General features: G+C 34.9%; 1 protein-coding gene across 43 annotated transcripts in view; it reads left to right on the top strand.

Moving 5' to 3' along the window:
• pleca (plectin a) overlaps positions 1-13,436 on the top strand; it is a 213,972-nt gene that overhangs the window by 179,940 nt on the left and 20,596 nt on the right. For 23 of the 43 annotated variants that reach the window (XM_087294752.1, XM_087294751.1, XM_087294779.1 and 20 more), the window contains 10 exons: positions 1,059-1,163; positions 1,956-2,051; positions 2,395-2,520; positions 3,931-4,083; positions 7,092-7,246; positions 7,444-7,570; positions 9,789-9,972; positions 10,228-10,260; positions 11,565-11,722; positions 12,981-13,159. In XM_087294752.1, the coding sequence (XP_087150878.1) occupies positions 1,059-1,163; positions 1,956-2,051; positions 2,395-2,520; positions 3,931-4,083; positions 7,092-7,246; positions 7,444-7,570; positions 9,789-9,972; positions 10,228-10,260; positions 11,565-11,722; positions 12,981-13,159 (1,316 nt within the window). The remainder of the gene's footprint in view (positions 1-1,058; positions 1,164-1,955; positions 2,052-2,394; positions 2,521-3,930; positions 4,084-7,091; positions 7,247-7,443; positions 7,571-9,788; positions 9,973-10,227; positions 10,261-11,564; positions 11,723-12,980; positions 13,160-13,436) is intronic. The other 20 variants (NM_001430891.1, XM_087294777.1, XM_087294753.1 and 17 more) reach the window with 1 other exon arrangement.

Genomic DNA, 13,436 nt, shown 5'->3' with positions numbered 1-13,436 from the left:
ACGTATGTGTTCTTTTGTGCAGGCTTAAATGCCATGAATTAATTTGTAAGTTAATTCCTTTGTCTCATAGATTTAGTAGGACTAATCTAGGATGGAATTATTTGATTTCATAATTAATAAAGTATAACATTAATTAAAAACAAGGTTATGTATTAATGAGACGTGGTCGTGGAAGCAAATTTGTAATTTGAATTATGTTCAGAGCTCCATAGTTTAAAATAGGCTAACCGTCAGTTAAACTATAATATAAGATAACACACACAACTGCCTAAATAAATAGGCTACAAAATACAAAGTTGATCACTTAGGCATATTGAAATATTATAAAAAAAACTGCACTGAAAGAAAAAAACACAAGAAAGTATGCTGCTTTAAACAGAAACTTATTTTATCAACATGCTTTAATTTCAGAGAGTTATTTAAGACTTTTTAGACATAAAAAAAATTGAGTTAGCCTACTAAAGAAATTTTATGTCGGAGCAGGATCTGAGCAGTATTGGTTTACTGGTGAGGATGAGTGGAATGTTAACGGATCCCTTGCTTTGGAGCTGAATGCTTAGCGAAGCACTGATTAGCTTCGCTCACATGCTCTGGTTGCTACAGTATATCAGTTCAGTATGTTCATTATGTTACATAACTTCCCCCTGCTGGTGATGTCTTTCTAATGTTAGACCCTTTTGTGCTGTGCTGCACAGTACTGCAGCACTGCATGTGGTCACGTTCATTCACTCTCGCATTCTCAGTAGCCAAATCTCTACCTTTCACATTTTTACCTTAAGGGTCCATATTGGGACCCCAAAGGTACATATTAGTATCAAGAGAAAATTTCAAAAGTGTACCTTTTGAAAATTTTAAGTACCAACATGTACCTTTGAGGTACCAATATGGACCCGTAAGGTAAAAATGTGAACCTTTTGAAAAGGTACTGCCCTAGTGACAGCTGTTGTACTTGTACCTTAATTTCTGACAGTGCGCTGATTCCACCTACACAAAGATCTAGATCCTAGATAGTGTTGAATCTTCACACTAACAGTAGATGCTCTCGTGTTGCATTGCAGGGTCTGATGCGAGACCTTGAACAGAGAGAGAAGAGAGTGAACAACGTCCAGATGACTGGAGATAAACTTTTGAAAGACGGCCATCCTGCCAGGAAGACCATTGAGGTACCACATTTTACATTTAATTGTTTTATTAGATAGGTTTTCAGGAACAATTTTATTATGCTGCTTGAAAGTTTCTTCACATCCTGATAGCAATCATTAAATGAAGTGGTCACAATGTATGAGTATTTTAAAATCCGTAGAAGATGTAGGATTAGGAAAAATTGAGAATAGTAAATCAAAAAGTTTGGTTTGAACATTACGATAGGCTGTCCTACCTGCCTGCCAAAAATGTAACAGCATACCCCTGCACAGCTTGTTCATGCAGAAAGAATTAAGTCAATGGCGCTTTTGGTTTAGACTAGGGTTGCAAGATACTGGAATATGGAACCAATCAATACTGAAGTTTTAAAAACGTCCATTTCCTGCAGACATTTGGACATTATTGAGCACGTTTTTAACACAGCTGATTTGCCGTTGTGTTCACTTGCTCAACAGAAATGACTGTGACTGGCCGTGAAGCTCATCATTTCACCAAACTCACAGCAGTTTACTGACTCTAACCACAGATGCAGAGACACTGGAACATTTTAAAGCTGTGATTCATTAGTGGATCGCTCGTATGTCATCTTATAGACAAACCAGCTGATCGATGTGACTTTGAAATGCTTCAGTGTCTCAAATCAGTGCTGTTTAAGAATGTGCTCGCTAGCATTCAAATGTCAGCGGGAAATGAGCGTTTTTAAAACACTTTTCTCATGTGAAAATTACACGATGCACTGTCTGGTGCGTGTTTATGCATTTAGAAGGTGTGGTGTTTATTATTCTTAAAACATGTAACTTGTTTCTCTGTAGGCTTTCACTGCAGCTCTGCAGACTCAGTGGAGCTGGATCCTTCAGCTGTGCTGCTGCATTGAGACTCACCTGAAGGAAAACACTGCTTACTTCCAGGTACAAAACATACAGAAAACCAGAAATAAATTAAAATGAGTCTTATTGTGTGTATTTGAATAGAAGATCACAGATGGAAGTTAAACAGTAAGCATGTTCTGTCTAGATCTTTAATTTATTGATTCAGGGATTCAATCTTGTTATTGTTTGGTGAAATTCATTTTTACATTGTTACTGTAGGTCAGAATCCACTCAAAACACTGAAAACCTAAACTAAACTGAAAAATTATACATAATTAAAAATATATAAAATTTACACACCGTTTAGCAAAACCATATGCTTCTATTTTAGCAGAAATCAAATTTTTTATTTAATTTAAAATCTAAACCTTCTGTTATACAGTTCTTCTCAGATGTCAAAGAGGCTGAAGACAGGATGAAGAAGATGGAGGATACAATGAAAAAGAAGTATGTGTGTGATCGCTCCATTACGGTCACGCGGCTAGAGGATCTGCTACAGGATGCAGTGGTGAGTGTAATATGAGTCTTTTTAAATATTACCTTTAAGTGATTTTTAGATCTCAAATATATTAAAAACAAGCCCAATTAAAACACACATACTTCTTTTTCATTTGTTTACAATTTTTATTACATATGTATATTTTTTAGACCACATTTATGTGCAATGTATATACTGTAAATTTTCTTTTTTTCTTAAACTCTACTATTTTTTATATATATATTTTATATTAATGTTAAGCACCTTGGGTCTGAGAGTAACGCAATTTCGATTCTCTGTATGTCTTGTACATGTGGCTGAATTGACAATAAAGCTGACTTTGACTTTGACTTGACTTTGATCTAAATTGGCCAGTATAAAGTCTAAAATCGACTCAATTAAATTTCTAAAGTAGCAAATAGCATCACTTTAAATTCATAAAACTTTTTTTTCATTTTTTATTATTTAATTGCATTCAGAAATAGAAATATAATAGATTACATTTTTATAAACCATAAATCTTTCATTATAACCAAATGTACTATAGACAGGGTAACATATTCAATGAAAATTAAACTGTTGAACACAAAATTACGCTACTTTTTAAATATAGGGATGATTGTATTAATCTTTTTTTTTAACCATACATTTTCTGAAAGACTTTCATTAGACCACAGATCCTTCTATGTCATGGTGTTTGTTTAAAATCACCAAAGTGTAAAAGGATTACGCTATTGAATGAAAGTAATTTGTTTACTTAAATGTTTTAAACAGCTTTCATTTAAAAAATTATATTACGGCAAAATATGGATAAAATGTATTTGTCATCATTCAGCATAAATAATTAAGTACTTTTTTTTTATATGTAACGAATGCCAGCTTGTAGGGGCTGTGCAGGTAAACCTCACTCCTCTGACCACTAAAAGTGCTCTAGCGACAGACACTAGAGGCCATGGTCTTTAGCCCCCTTGTTAAAGCAACCGACTCCCATGCGGAAGATTGCTGATTCGATCCCAGCTTGGAGCGGGTTGGGCGGTGTAGGACTGCCAGGGTTACATATACATATTATAAAAGTGTGATGATTCAATTTCAATTTATTTAAATTTTAAAAGATTTCTGAATTTAAAAGGATTTCTGACATATGGGAGAAACTTACTGGTTGGATGAATGCTGCAAAAATATAAAAAAGTGAAGGTTGATTAGCTTTTTCGAGTCTTAAAATAAGTATTTTTTGTGCATTATTCTAAATATGCCTGATAGGAGTTTTACATACTGAATCACATCTTTGTAGGTGTCTTCTGTAAACTATAGTAAAAATGTATCCATCAGAAAAAAATAAAATAAAATAAAATTAGCTCTAATATACAATATTATTTTGATACTTAAAACCCCTTTTTATCTGTGACTTGTATATAATCAAAGTTTTTCTCTTAATTTCAGGAGGAAAAAGAACAACTAAACGAATTCAAGACACACTTGGAAGGTCTGAACCGCAGGGCCAAGACCATTATCCAGCTGAAACCGAGAAACCCTGCTCAACCCATCAAAGGAAAATTACCCGTCCAGGCTGTTTGTGACTTCAAACAAATGGAGGTAAAGCAGAGAGACACTCGATTGCTTGTTTTCTCATGTACATGGCTCATAAAATAAATTTAATTACTCTGCGGGGTATAATAAAGAATGCTCAAACAAACTTTTGAACCTACTTTCTTCTGATGTCAAAGTCCTTAAAAAATGAGTGTATGGTCACATGTGCGATCATGCTGACCCTTGGATAACATAGCAATTTAGCATACATATGTGATTGGTATGCAGACTCACAGCAATCAGCCTTTCACTTTAACAATGCTACACTATCACTATAACTACTTCATAATTAACACTGGATCTGTCATGGTGTAAAACTGACCAATGTCATATTTTCAAGTGACAAATTTTCAATAAAATATCCAAGTCTTCCAGATACTGACTAAATCTGTTTTATTTAATGGAACACTATTAAGCACTTTTACCAACTGAGAAAGTAGTAACAAAGACTATAGAATGTTTTGAATGGGGAAAAATGTAACTGTCATTACGGTGAAAGAAGCCAAATATTCGAGGACTTTGAAGACAACACATACATTTAAAACACTTCATCGAACATGTACATATATCCATCATCTATATACTATAAAACTGCAGGTTAACTATGTTTATATATAACTAACTGTTAAAAGTCATAAGTAATTTGTTACAAGTTAATTAGTAAAAGTTATTAGTTAGGTTGTAATGCAATAATGTCCACCTTTTTGTAACAATAATTATTGTGGAAAGCGCTAAACATATAAATTTAAATTGAATAGAATTTAAGCTATGTGTTTTACAACAGTTTATTATGAACCCTCTGGGGTCAGCCTCTGGGATCAGATACTTGCTTCACAGACATGAGAAAGCTGTTTTTCAAATGAACCAACTACATTTGAAGAATAATGTTCTCTGGTTTTGTAATCTGTATCAAATGAGCGCAAGGTACAGTCAAGCACAAATCACATGACAGCAACTACTCGAACACCCACAAACTTGTAAACAAAGAGGTCGCTGTCATTTTGGGCCATCAAGATTAAGTTAAAAAATGAATTCAGAAGTTCAGCAAAATCGGACGAGGCATTATTCAGAGGATGATAATATTTAGCATGTTAGATTTGGCTGCCTAAAAAAAAATGTGGATTTTGTGTGATTCCAACATTTACAAATGAAACTTAGGAGACAGTTGCTGTTTAATTTTGTTGGGGATTCCAAATAAATAATTTGTTTTGAAAAAATTTGATGTTTCCCCATTCAAACAGAATATCTAAGCATACTGCTCCAGAGGCAGCCGCCAAGTGAAATGGCTTGCCTTAAAGGGACTTTGGTAGTAATGAGTTTTAATGGATAAAAGATGCATCCCAGGTGGGAATTAAAATAGAGTGATTGCCACTCAGTGATAGTGAGTCTAAAAGTGGGTTTATATCATAGGTGGGTGTTGCATCCTGGGTCACGTTACCATCAATAGTTCATGACTAAAATAATCTTTTCATGACTCATGGAATTACTTTGTGAAGATGTTGACATAATATGTGACCCTGGACTAGAGCTGCACGATTAATCGGAAAAATATCGCTATCTCGATTCGACCCCCTAGACCAGGGGTCACCAACCCTGTTCCTGGAGAGCTACCTTCCTGCAAAATTCAGTCCCAACTCTGATCAAACACACCTGAACCAATTAATAGTACCTAAAGCAGCACTTGATAATTACAAACAGGTGTGTTTGGTCAGGGTTGCAACTGAAATGTGCAGGACGGTAGCTCTCCAGGAACAGGGTTGGTGACCCCTGCCCTAGACCTAGAGGACCTAGATCTTAATCCAGCATTTCTACGATTCTGTCAATCATATTTTCAAGTTCAGGAGAGAAGCAAAGGCGGCCGCACAAGCCACGTTGTTTTACATACATTGCTCAGCAACGTGGACATCTCCAAATGGTGTTAAAAGTTTCACATACTGTATTTATAAGGTATAATTCACCCAAAAATATTATTTCTGTCTTAATGTAATGTTAATGATATATTTGTGGCAGTGAAATTACACGTGACGTGAGCTGACCGTGAGCAGCTACTACAGAGAGGGTGGGCATGCGCCTGTGAATGATGTCTACTTTAGTGCAACAGAATTTGCATAGGCTGTGAACAACAGGTGATAAAGTTGTAAATAACATACAGTTTGTGGCACAGAGCGACCATTTGGCAGTTTGAACCTTAGGAGTAAAATTGAAGCCGAAAGTGGTTTCTTTCATAGCGAACAGAGTGTTGTGCATTAGAATAAATGTTTTGTATAAGTACGCCTATATAATGCAAGAAGTGAAGAAATGAATCTGATAATGACAAATGTTTCATTTTACCAGTGAAATAAAATGGTGTAACACTGTTGTCAATCACAGATTGCAAGCATATGTCTCAAACATTATAGTTCAACATTAGAATTTTGAATAGTTTTATTCTGATGTCATCTGACCTGGACTAATATAATGTCTGTTCAAATCCACCATTCAAAGTCTATTCAAAATGTATCATTTTAACCAACAGTAGACCTACACATCAGCTCAATATTATTATTGTTGTTTTACCATATGTTTAAGAAAAAAACAATAAGAATAGCTTACTATTATTAACCTTTGCTTTACATCTATGGAATCGTGAGAAAATCGTGATCTTTATTTTAAGCAAAAAAAATTTATTCTCATTTTAGCAAGAATCGAGCAGCCCTACCCTGAACCACAAAACCAGTATTGCATAGGTATATTTTAAGTAATAACCAAAAATTCATTGTACAGATTGATTGATTTTCCAGTTGTGCCAAAAATAATTTAAATATTAAGTAAAAATCATGTTCCTTGGAGAAGTATGTAACATATGTACCAACATATATCAATAATGTTATATACATTGCAAAGCACTTCACTTTAGACAACTTGCAACTGTCTTACTATTTAGTTGTTTTTAAACCCAATTTCCAATCTTCCAAGTTGTTGTATCCCCATCAATTATAGTTCTAGTGTTAACATGCCTCTACCTTTTGACCCAGATTACTGTGCACAAAGGTGATGAATGTGCCCTGGTGAACAACTCCCAACCATACAAGTGGAAAGTGCGAGATTCCAGTGGAAATGAAGCAGTAGTACCATCCATCTGTTTCATCGTTCCTCCCACCAATAAAGAAGCCGTGGATGTCAGCTCTGGGTAATACAGTACAGCCTGATACAAAACTAACCTCATTTGATCGCCCACCACTGAGTTGGCAGAACATTCAAATTCCACATCCTCCTTTTATCTTTGCCTTTGACATCTGGGAGATGGGATGTGTGGGTTGGTTGCGAATTATGTCAGCAGAATGTTGTAAAATAAACTCTCTTGTGTTTGATTCTGTTGAACCTCAGTTTGGATGGGAGTCAGCAGAGGCTGATGGTCCTGTGGCAGAAACTGCATGTTGATATGAAGAGTCTGCTGTCCTGGCAGTACCTCATGAGAGACATCACGCTTATCAACTCCTGGAATTTCATCATGGTAATGAGCACACATGACACTTTTTTGGTTGTCAGATTTATTTTTAAGTCTTGGAATAAAATAATACAACTGGGGATGCACTAATAAGTCAAATGTAAACTGCTCAAAATTTAGGGTCTCTAAAAGGTGTTTTTTTTTTCTCCAATAAAAAAAAAACACTTACACTTAAAATGGAAAGGGAAACCTTTACGCACAGAGATCAATTAGCCTATAAATAATTAATTTTGTTTGTTAAGCGCAAAGATTTGTTTCAAAACTATTTCTAAATTCAGTTCTAATTTCCAGCAAACGAATAAATGAACAATAATAACGAAGTGTGTTCAAAAACCTGAGTTATATCCAAATACACATGCTGTGCCCCATATGGTTTGAAACCTGCAGGTGGGCAAATCTAAGCTTGTTTTTAATAAAACAAATATAAATATGAATATAATAAATAATACTGCTAATAATTGCTAATGTTTTGCAATATTTTATTCCTTTATATTTATATCCTATATATATATCCTTAATATGTTAATGATTTTTCATTTGTAAAGATATTTGCATATTGCTCTAAATCTTATGTGTATTAAGCAGTGTGTAAGTGAGGCGCATAATTAATGCACTCTGCGCTTGACTTTAGACTGGCTTTGTTCTGGTCTATTGAAAAATCTTTTATAGTTTCTCATAATAGCAACGCGCCAGCAGTGCGCCTCAGAACGCCTTCCTTTTTAGACCAGAACGCCTATGGGCGCACATATGAGCGCAAATGCATTTGCTATTTAAACAGCGTGGCGCAAAACCTCAACCCTTTATGTTTTATGTATTTAATAGTAGTGGACAGTATGTATCATATTTCATATTTCATTTTTCTGAGAATTTTATTTGATTTTAATTTATTCATTAATTTTTTTTGTTTGGCTTGGTCCCTTTATTAATCAGGGGTCGCCACAAAGGAATGAACTGCTTATTATTATGCTTATCCAGCACATGTTTTATGCAGCAGATACCCTTCCAGCTGCAACCCATCACTGGGAAACACCCATACACTCTCATTTACTTCTTGCTACCCACTGCACTTTCGTGCCAAACATTTATTTTAATTTTATTTTATTTTAATTTATTTTATTTGTATTCATTCATTTACTTGATGGCTTAGTCCCTTTATTAATCTGGGGTCGCCACAGCAGAATCAACAGCCAATTTATCCAGCACATGTTTTATGCAGCGGATGCCCTTCCAGCTGCAACCCATCACTGGGAAACACCCATACACACTCACTCACACACATACATTACGGTCATTTTTAGCATAACCAATTCACCTATACCACATGTCTTTGGACTTGTGGGGGAAACCGGAGCACCTGGAGCAAACTCATGCCAACACAGGGAGAACCTGCAAACTCCACACAGAAATGCCACCTGACCCAGCTGGGGCTCGAACCAGCGACCTTCTTGCTGTGAGGCAAACATGCAACCCACTGCACCACCCTGTTTTATTTTACTTTATTTTATAAAATAAAATAAATTAATTAAATTAATAAAATAAGTTTATTTTATGTTATGAAACTTTTACATCACTACATTCCAAAACCAAATGTTGTACTTTTTGACTTAATTATATTTCCTGATTGAAGCTGAGTAAAAAGTTGTTCACCTGCTCAGAGACAAAGCAGTTGTTTAATTTGTGTACAAGGTGACTTTCATTAGTTAATTTGGTAAATGAGTTTGCAAATTGCACTGAATTAATAATTGTGAATTGGACTGACATTTATTCACAAGTCACTAATTGAAATGATTCATTCAGAGTGAGTCTGCGGTAAATGATTGACTGATTTTACAAACTTATCTAAATGAGGTTCAGCTTTCTTGCCAAACAAACATGGATCAGTACAAACTTTTACTTTTATTACTTAAGTAAATTAAAAATCAAGAACTTTTGTTCTCAAATAATATTGAAAAGTAGAACTTTATACTTCTACATTAAGTGCCTAATTTGTGTACTTCATCCACCACTGGTATTTTACTACATATAAAGGTATAGTACACTAAAAATGGTTTACTAAATTTTTTTAAGGTGAGTGGTTGCAAACTAGTACTAACCACTTTTTGGTAAATCTAATGAATCATTTTCAGTTTATGAATGCTCTTATAAGTAATATTGTAAAACTTTTAATCATATTCATAAATATATAATAGCTCAGTGACATCTTCTGTTGTCTGTTTGGATGTAGTTTAAGACTTTGAGAGTGGAGGAGTATCGGCTGACCCTAAAGAACCTGGAGCAGCACTATCAGGCGTTCCTTCGGGACAGTCAGGATTCAGGACTCTTCGGTGCTGATGATCGCATGCAGGCTGAAAACAGTTACAACAAAGCCACTCAGCACTATGATAACCTGCTACGCTCTGTTGAACAAGGTGAGGGGCAAGTTTGTTTAGACGCGCAGAAACAGTCCGTCACTTTCACTATTCATCAAAGGGAATGAAACTGCACAGTCTAAGCTGTCTTGGGCCCAGAAACAGCTCTCTTTTAAGGCATACAAAATTCTTTTGCATGCTTGATGTAACACATTATGACCTGTAGGAATTTGAGGAGCTTTGTTAATTTACGCAATAGGATTCAGTAAGCCTTCCCTTAAGTTCCCATTATGATTGCAAGACTTATTTTTGCAGAACCTGCACTCATCCAAAAGGACAGTACATCTGGTAAAGATGAGAGAGTGCTGTGTTATTAACAAACTGCAAACTTGTTTGTCATGGTTTGTGTTATCCGTGCATTTTACTCTAATCCGCATTGACTTCACTTGTGTTGATTTTTAAGCATGTTTTTCCATTTTTCCACTTGTGTGAGGTCATGTACACATAACTGAGAGCCTTTATAACAATACTGACCTCAGATAGCTAATGCATCTCTGCAGAATTATTACAAATTCAATCTTCAATCCACCCTTGATGCAAATTGAACAAATTCCTTTCAAATTCACTGTTAGATTTATTATCAGATAATTTCAAAAACCACAACCTTTATGAGACGTGTTGTTAAAGTACACTAGCCAAACTAGCCATCTCCAACGAGTCCTGTTTTAAAGACAACCCCACAGCATTTATTGTAGTTTTTGTAGCATTTTATTGTAGTTTTGCTGTCAGAGCAGAACGTTTTCTAATGTCTTCTTATGTGCTGTAATGGAAAATGTGCAAGCTTATGTTACAACATTGAATTTGGATCACAAGTTCAGAAAAGAGGCATACGTATACACGATCATAGTCTCTCATCACAAAGAAATTATAAAGTTGAGGTGGCTTGAAAAACCAGGTCTAAACAGAAGTGCCATTTGTAGCCCTTATTTTCTTGTGTTTTGATCTATTAACATGTATATTAATACCACGTATACTATAAACAGCACCCCTGATGGATTTACAGGTACACTTGTCTAATTGTGACTGTGTGAAGTGGTTTGTGCAATCATCTTGAATGCATTTACTCCTGGTATTTTTACTTGGAATTTTTGGACAGCTATATTATTAGAAACAACAACAAAATAAATAAATAAATAAATAAAGTAGCTATGCAGATAGGCGCAGAATTTTTATAGCCATTTAAAGTGCAGTTATAAAGTGTGAAAATGAACTGACAAACTTGAATTTAAGGTCTGAAATATTCTCTAAGCAACTTCTTGAATGCAAATGCTTCTAGATATTTAATAGCAGTTAAAGTGCCGACATATACAGTTTTGGAAAATATTGTAGTCCACTTAAAAAAAAGGCTTATTTTTATTTTCAATTTATAGACTAAAACAAAAATGACTCCACTCCACAAATTAATTCACTCCAACACTGCACATTGTAAAAAAATAAAAAGATCATTTTTAAGCCTTATTTTTTTCCCCATAGTGTGGATACAGCATTGACTCAATCTTTTTAAGCAAAATATTCCTTATAGTTTTCATTTATATGTCATTAAGGAATAATTCTAGATCTTTTTTTAATGCTAAATATTTTTCACTTCTCAGGGGAACAGGATGAGTCGGTGTGCAAGAGTTACATCACCCAGATAAAGGACCTGAGACTGAGACTGGAAGGCTGTGAGAGCCGCACTGTCAATCGCCTCAGACAGATGGTGGATAAAGAGCCTCTCAAAGCCTGCACACAGAGAGCCACTGAACAGAAGGTCTGCACAAACCATACATTATTCCAAGGCTTGATTCTGATTGGCTGATAAACATCCGAAGGTGTACAAGTGTTTTCAGGGAACCACACAGCTAAACTAATTCCATACTTAAAAAAATATGCGTAAATTAGCAGTTTTCCGTATTTTGATTTGTTTTGAATTATCCCCCCCCCCCCCCCCCCAATTATTTATGCTTTTGAATTGCATTATGCCCGCTTGATCTTTCTTCCAACAACTTCTAACCTTGAAAAGTTTGAAAAAAGTGACTTTTTGACATTTTTAATAATTTAAAGTGATATATTGTATGAGTTGGTGTTGTATATTTTACGGCACAAAAACCTGCCAATACATTTTCTGTTATTTCAAAGAGTTAGTGACTAATAAAAGCCACTTTGTTAAACTATTAGTTCTATTAAACTATATTTCAACTATGAGTTGAATTTTCAGCATTAGAAGTTCACTACATCAAATGATTTTAGGTACTTTAAAGCCTACAACAGTCAAGAAATCAGTTTAAAAACAAAAATAAAAAAACTGAAAGCTTTGGATGAGATGTGTAAGAAACTAGTACTACACACAGGAGCAGTTTGAGGACAAAAACCTGACAAATGTTTCGAAATACAACATCTGCACATACAGAACTGGTAATTGTAGTATATGTGGAATAATTGACTTTGGTCCATTGAATTATTAGACATTAATGCACACCCGAGGTGTAGCATCCATGAATGAATGCCTTTAACTGAATACACTTTATACAGCATGAATCTACACCATTATTAGCTATATCAGATGCTTGGTTTTCCATCATCATGTGTTAATATGCGTTTTGGGGTAATTGCATAAGAAAAAGGAATGGAAATGCCAAATTTAGATTTTTTGAATTTTAGCAAATTTGTTTTTATGGTCGTTTGAGGAAGTTTTGGGCCTAATGTAAATAACAGGAGAAAACTACAAATAAACTGTGATGTAGAAAACCACATGCACGTTACTCCATTATGCTTGCCTTGTTTATTGTTGGTTACTAAGTTAACAATACTCCAGTCAGCGGCTCTAAAAACTTGATGGAAACCTATCTAATCATATTAGTTTTTTCTTTTGTGAATTTTAAAAAGATTCACTTCACATAAGAATGTAAACCTGGCTTTTATTTTATATCGAAATCACAGTATACTGTAATATATCTTAAGTAACCTCCCAATAACATACCGTGTACTGTTTCATGAGTAGTACTTGTCTATTCTGCTTCCACCCATAGAAAGTGCAGACTGAGTTGGAGGGTATAAAGAAAGACCTGGACAAGGTGGTGGAGAAGAGTGAAGCAGTGCTGGCCACATCTCAGCAGTCCAGTTCAGCCCCTGTCCTGCGCTCTGAGATAGACATCACCCAGAAGAAGATGGAGCATGTCTATGGTCTTTCCTCTGTATATCTCGACAAGTGAGTCATAGGAATACAAAAATTCTCTCAGGAATGCACTGACTGTAATATAAGTTATTCATTTATTTCATTTGTTCTCTGTAATGATAGGAAACATGTTTATTGAGGAATGCAGAAGGAAATGTCTTCTAATCAAATTTAGGAGCAATTTTCCTGGGTATTCTTTAATAGGAATGTTTCCTAGCATTAATGCACATGGAATATTTAACTTATTTATATATATAAGTAGTATATTAGATTAGTCAGTACTAAACCCAAATCTGGAGCTTATCTTACA

The sequence above is a fragment of the Danio rerio genome, chromosome 19 (genome assembly GCF_052040795.2).
Source record: "Danio rerio strain M-AB ecotype USA chromosome 19, GRCz13ab, whole genome shotgun sequence".
Taxonomy (NCBI): domain Eukaryota; kingdom Metazoa; phylum Chordata; class Actinopteri; order Cypriniformes; family Danionidae; genus Danio; species Danio rerio.
Note: the sequence above shows the minus strand (reverse complement) of the source record. Positions and strands in the feature narration are given on the sequence as shown.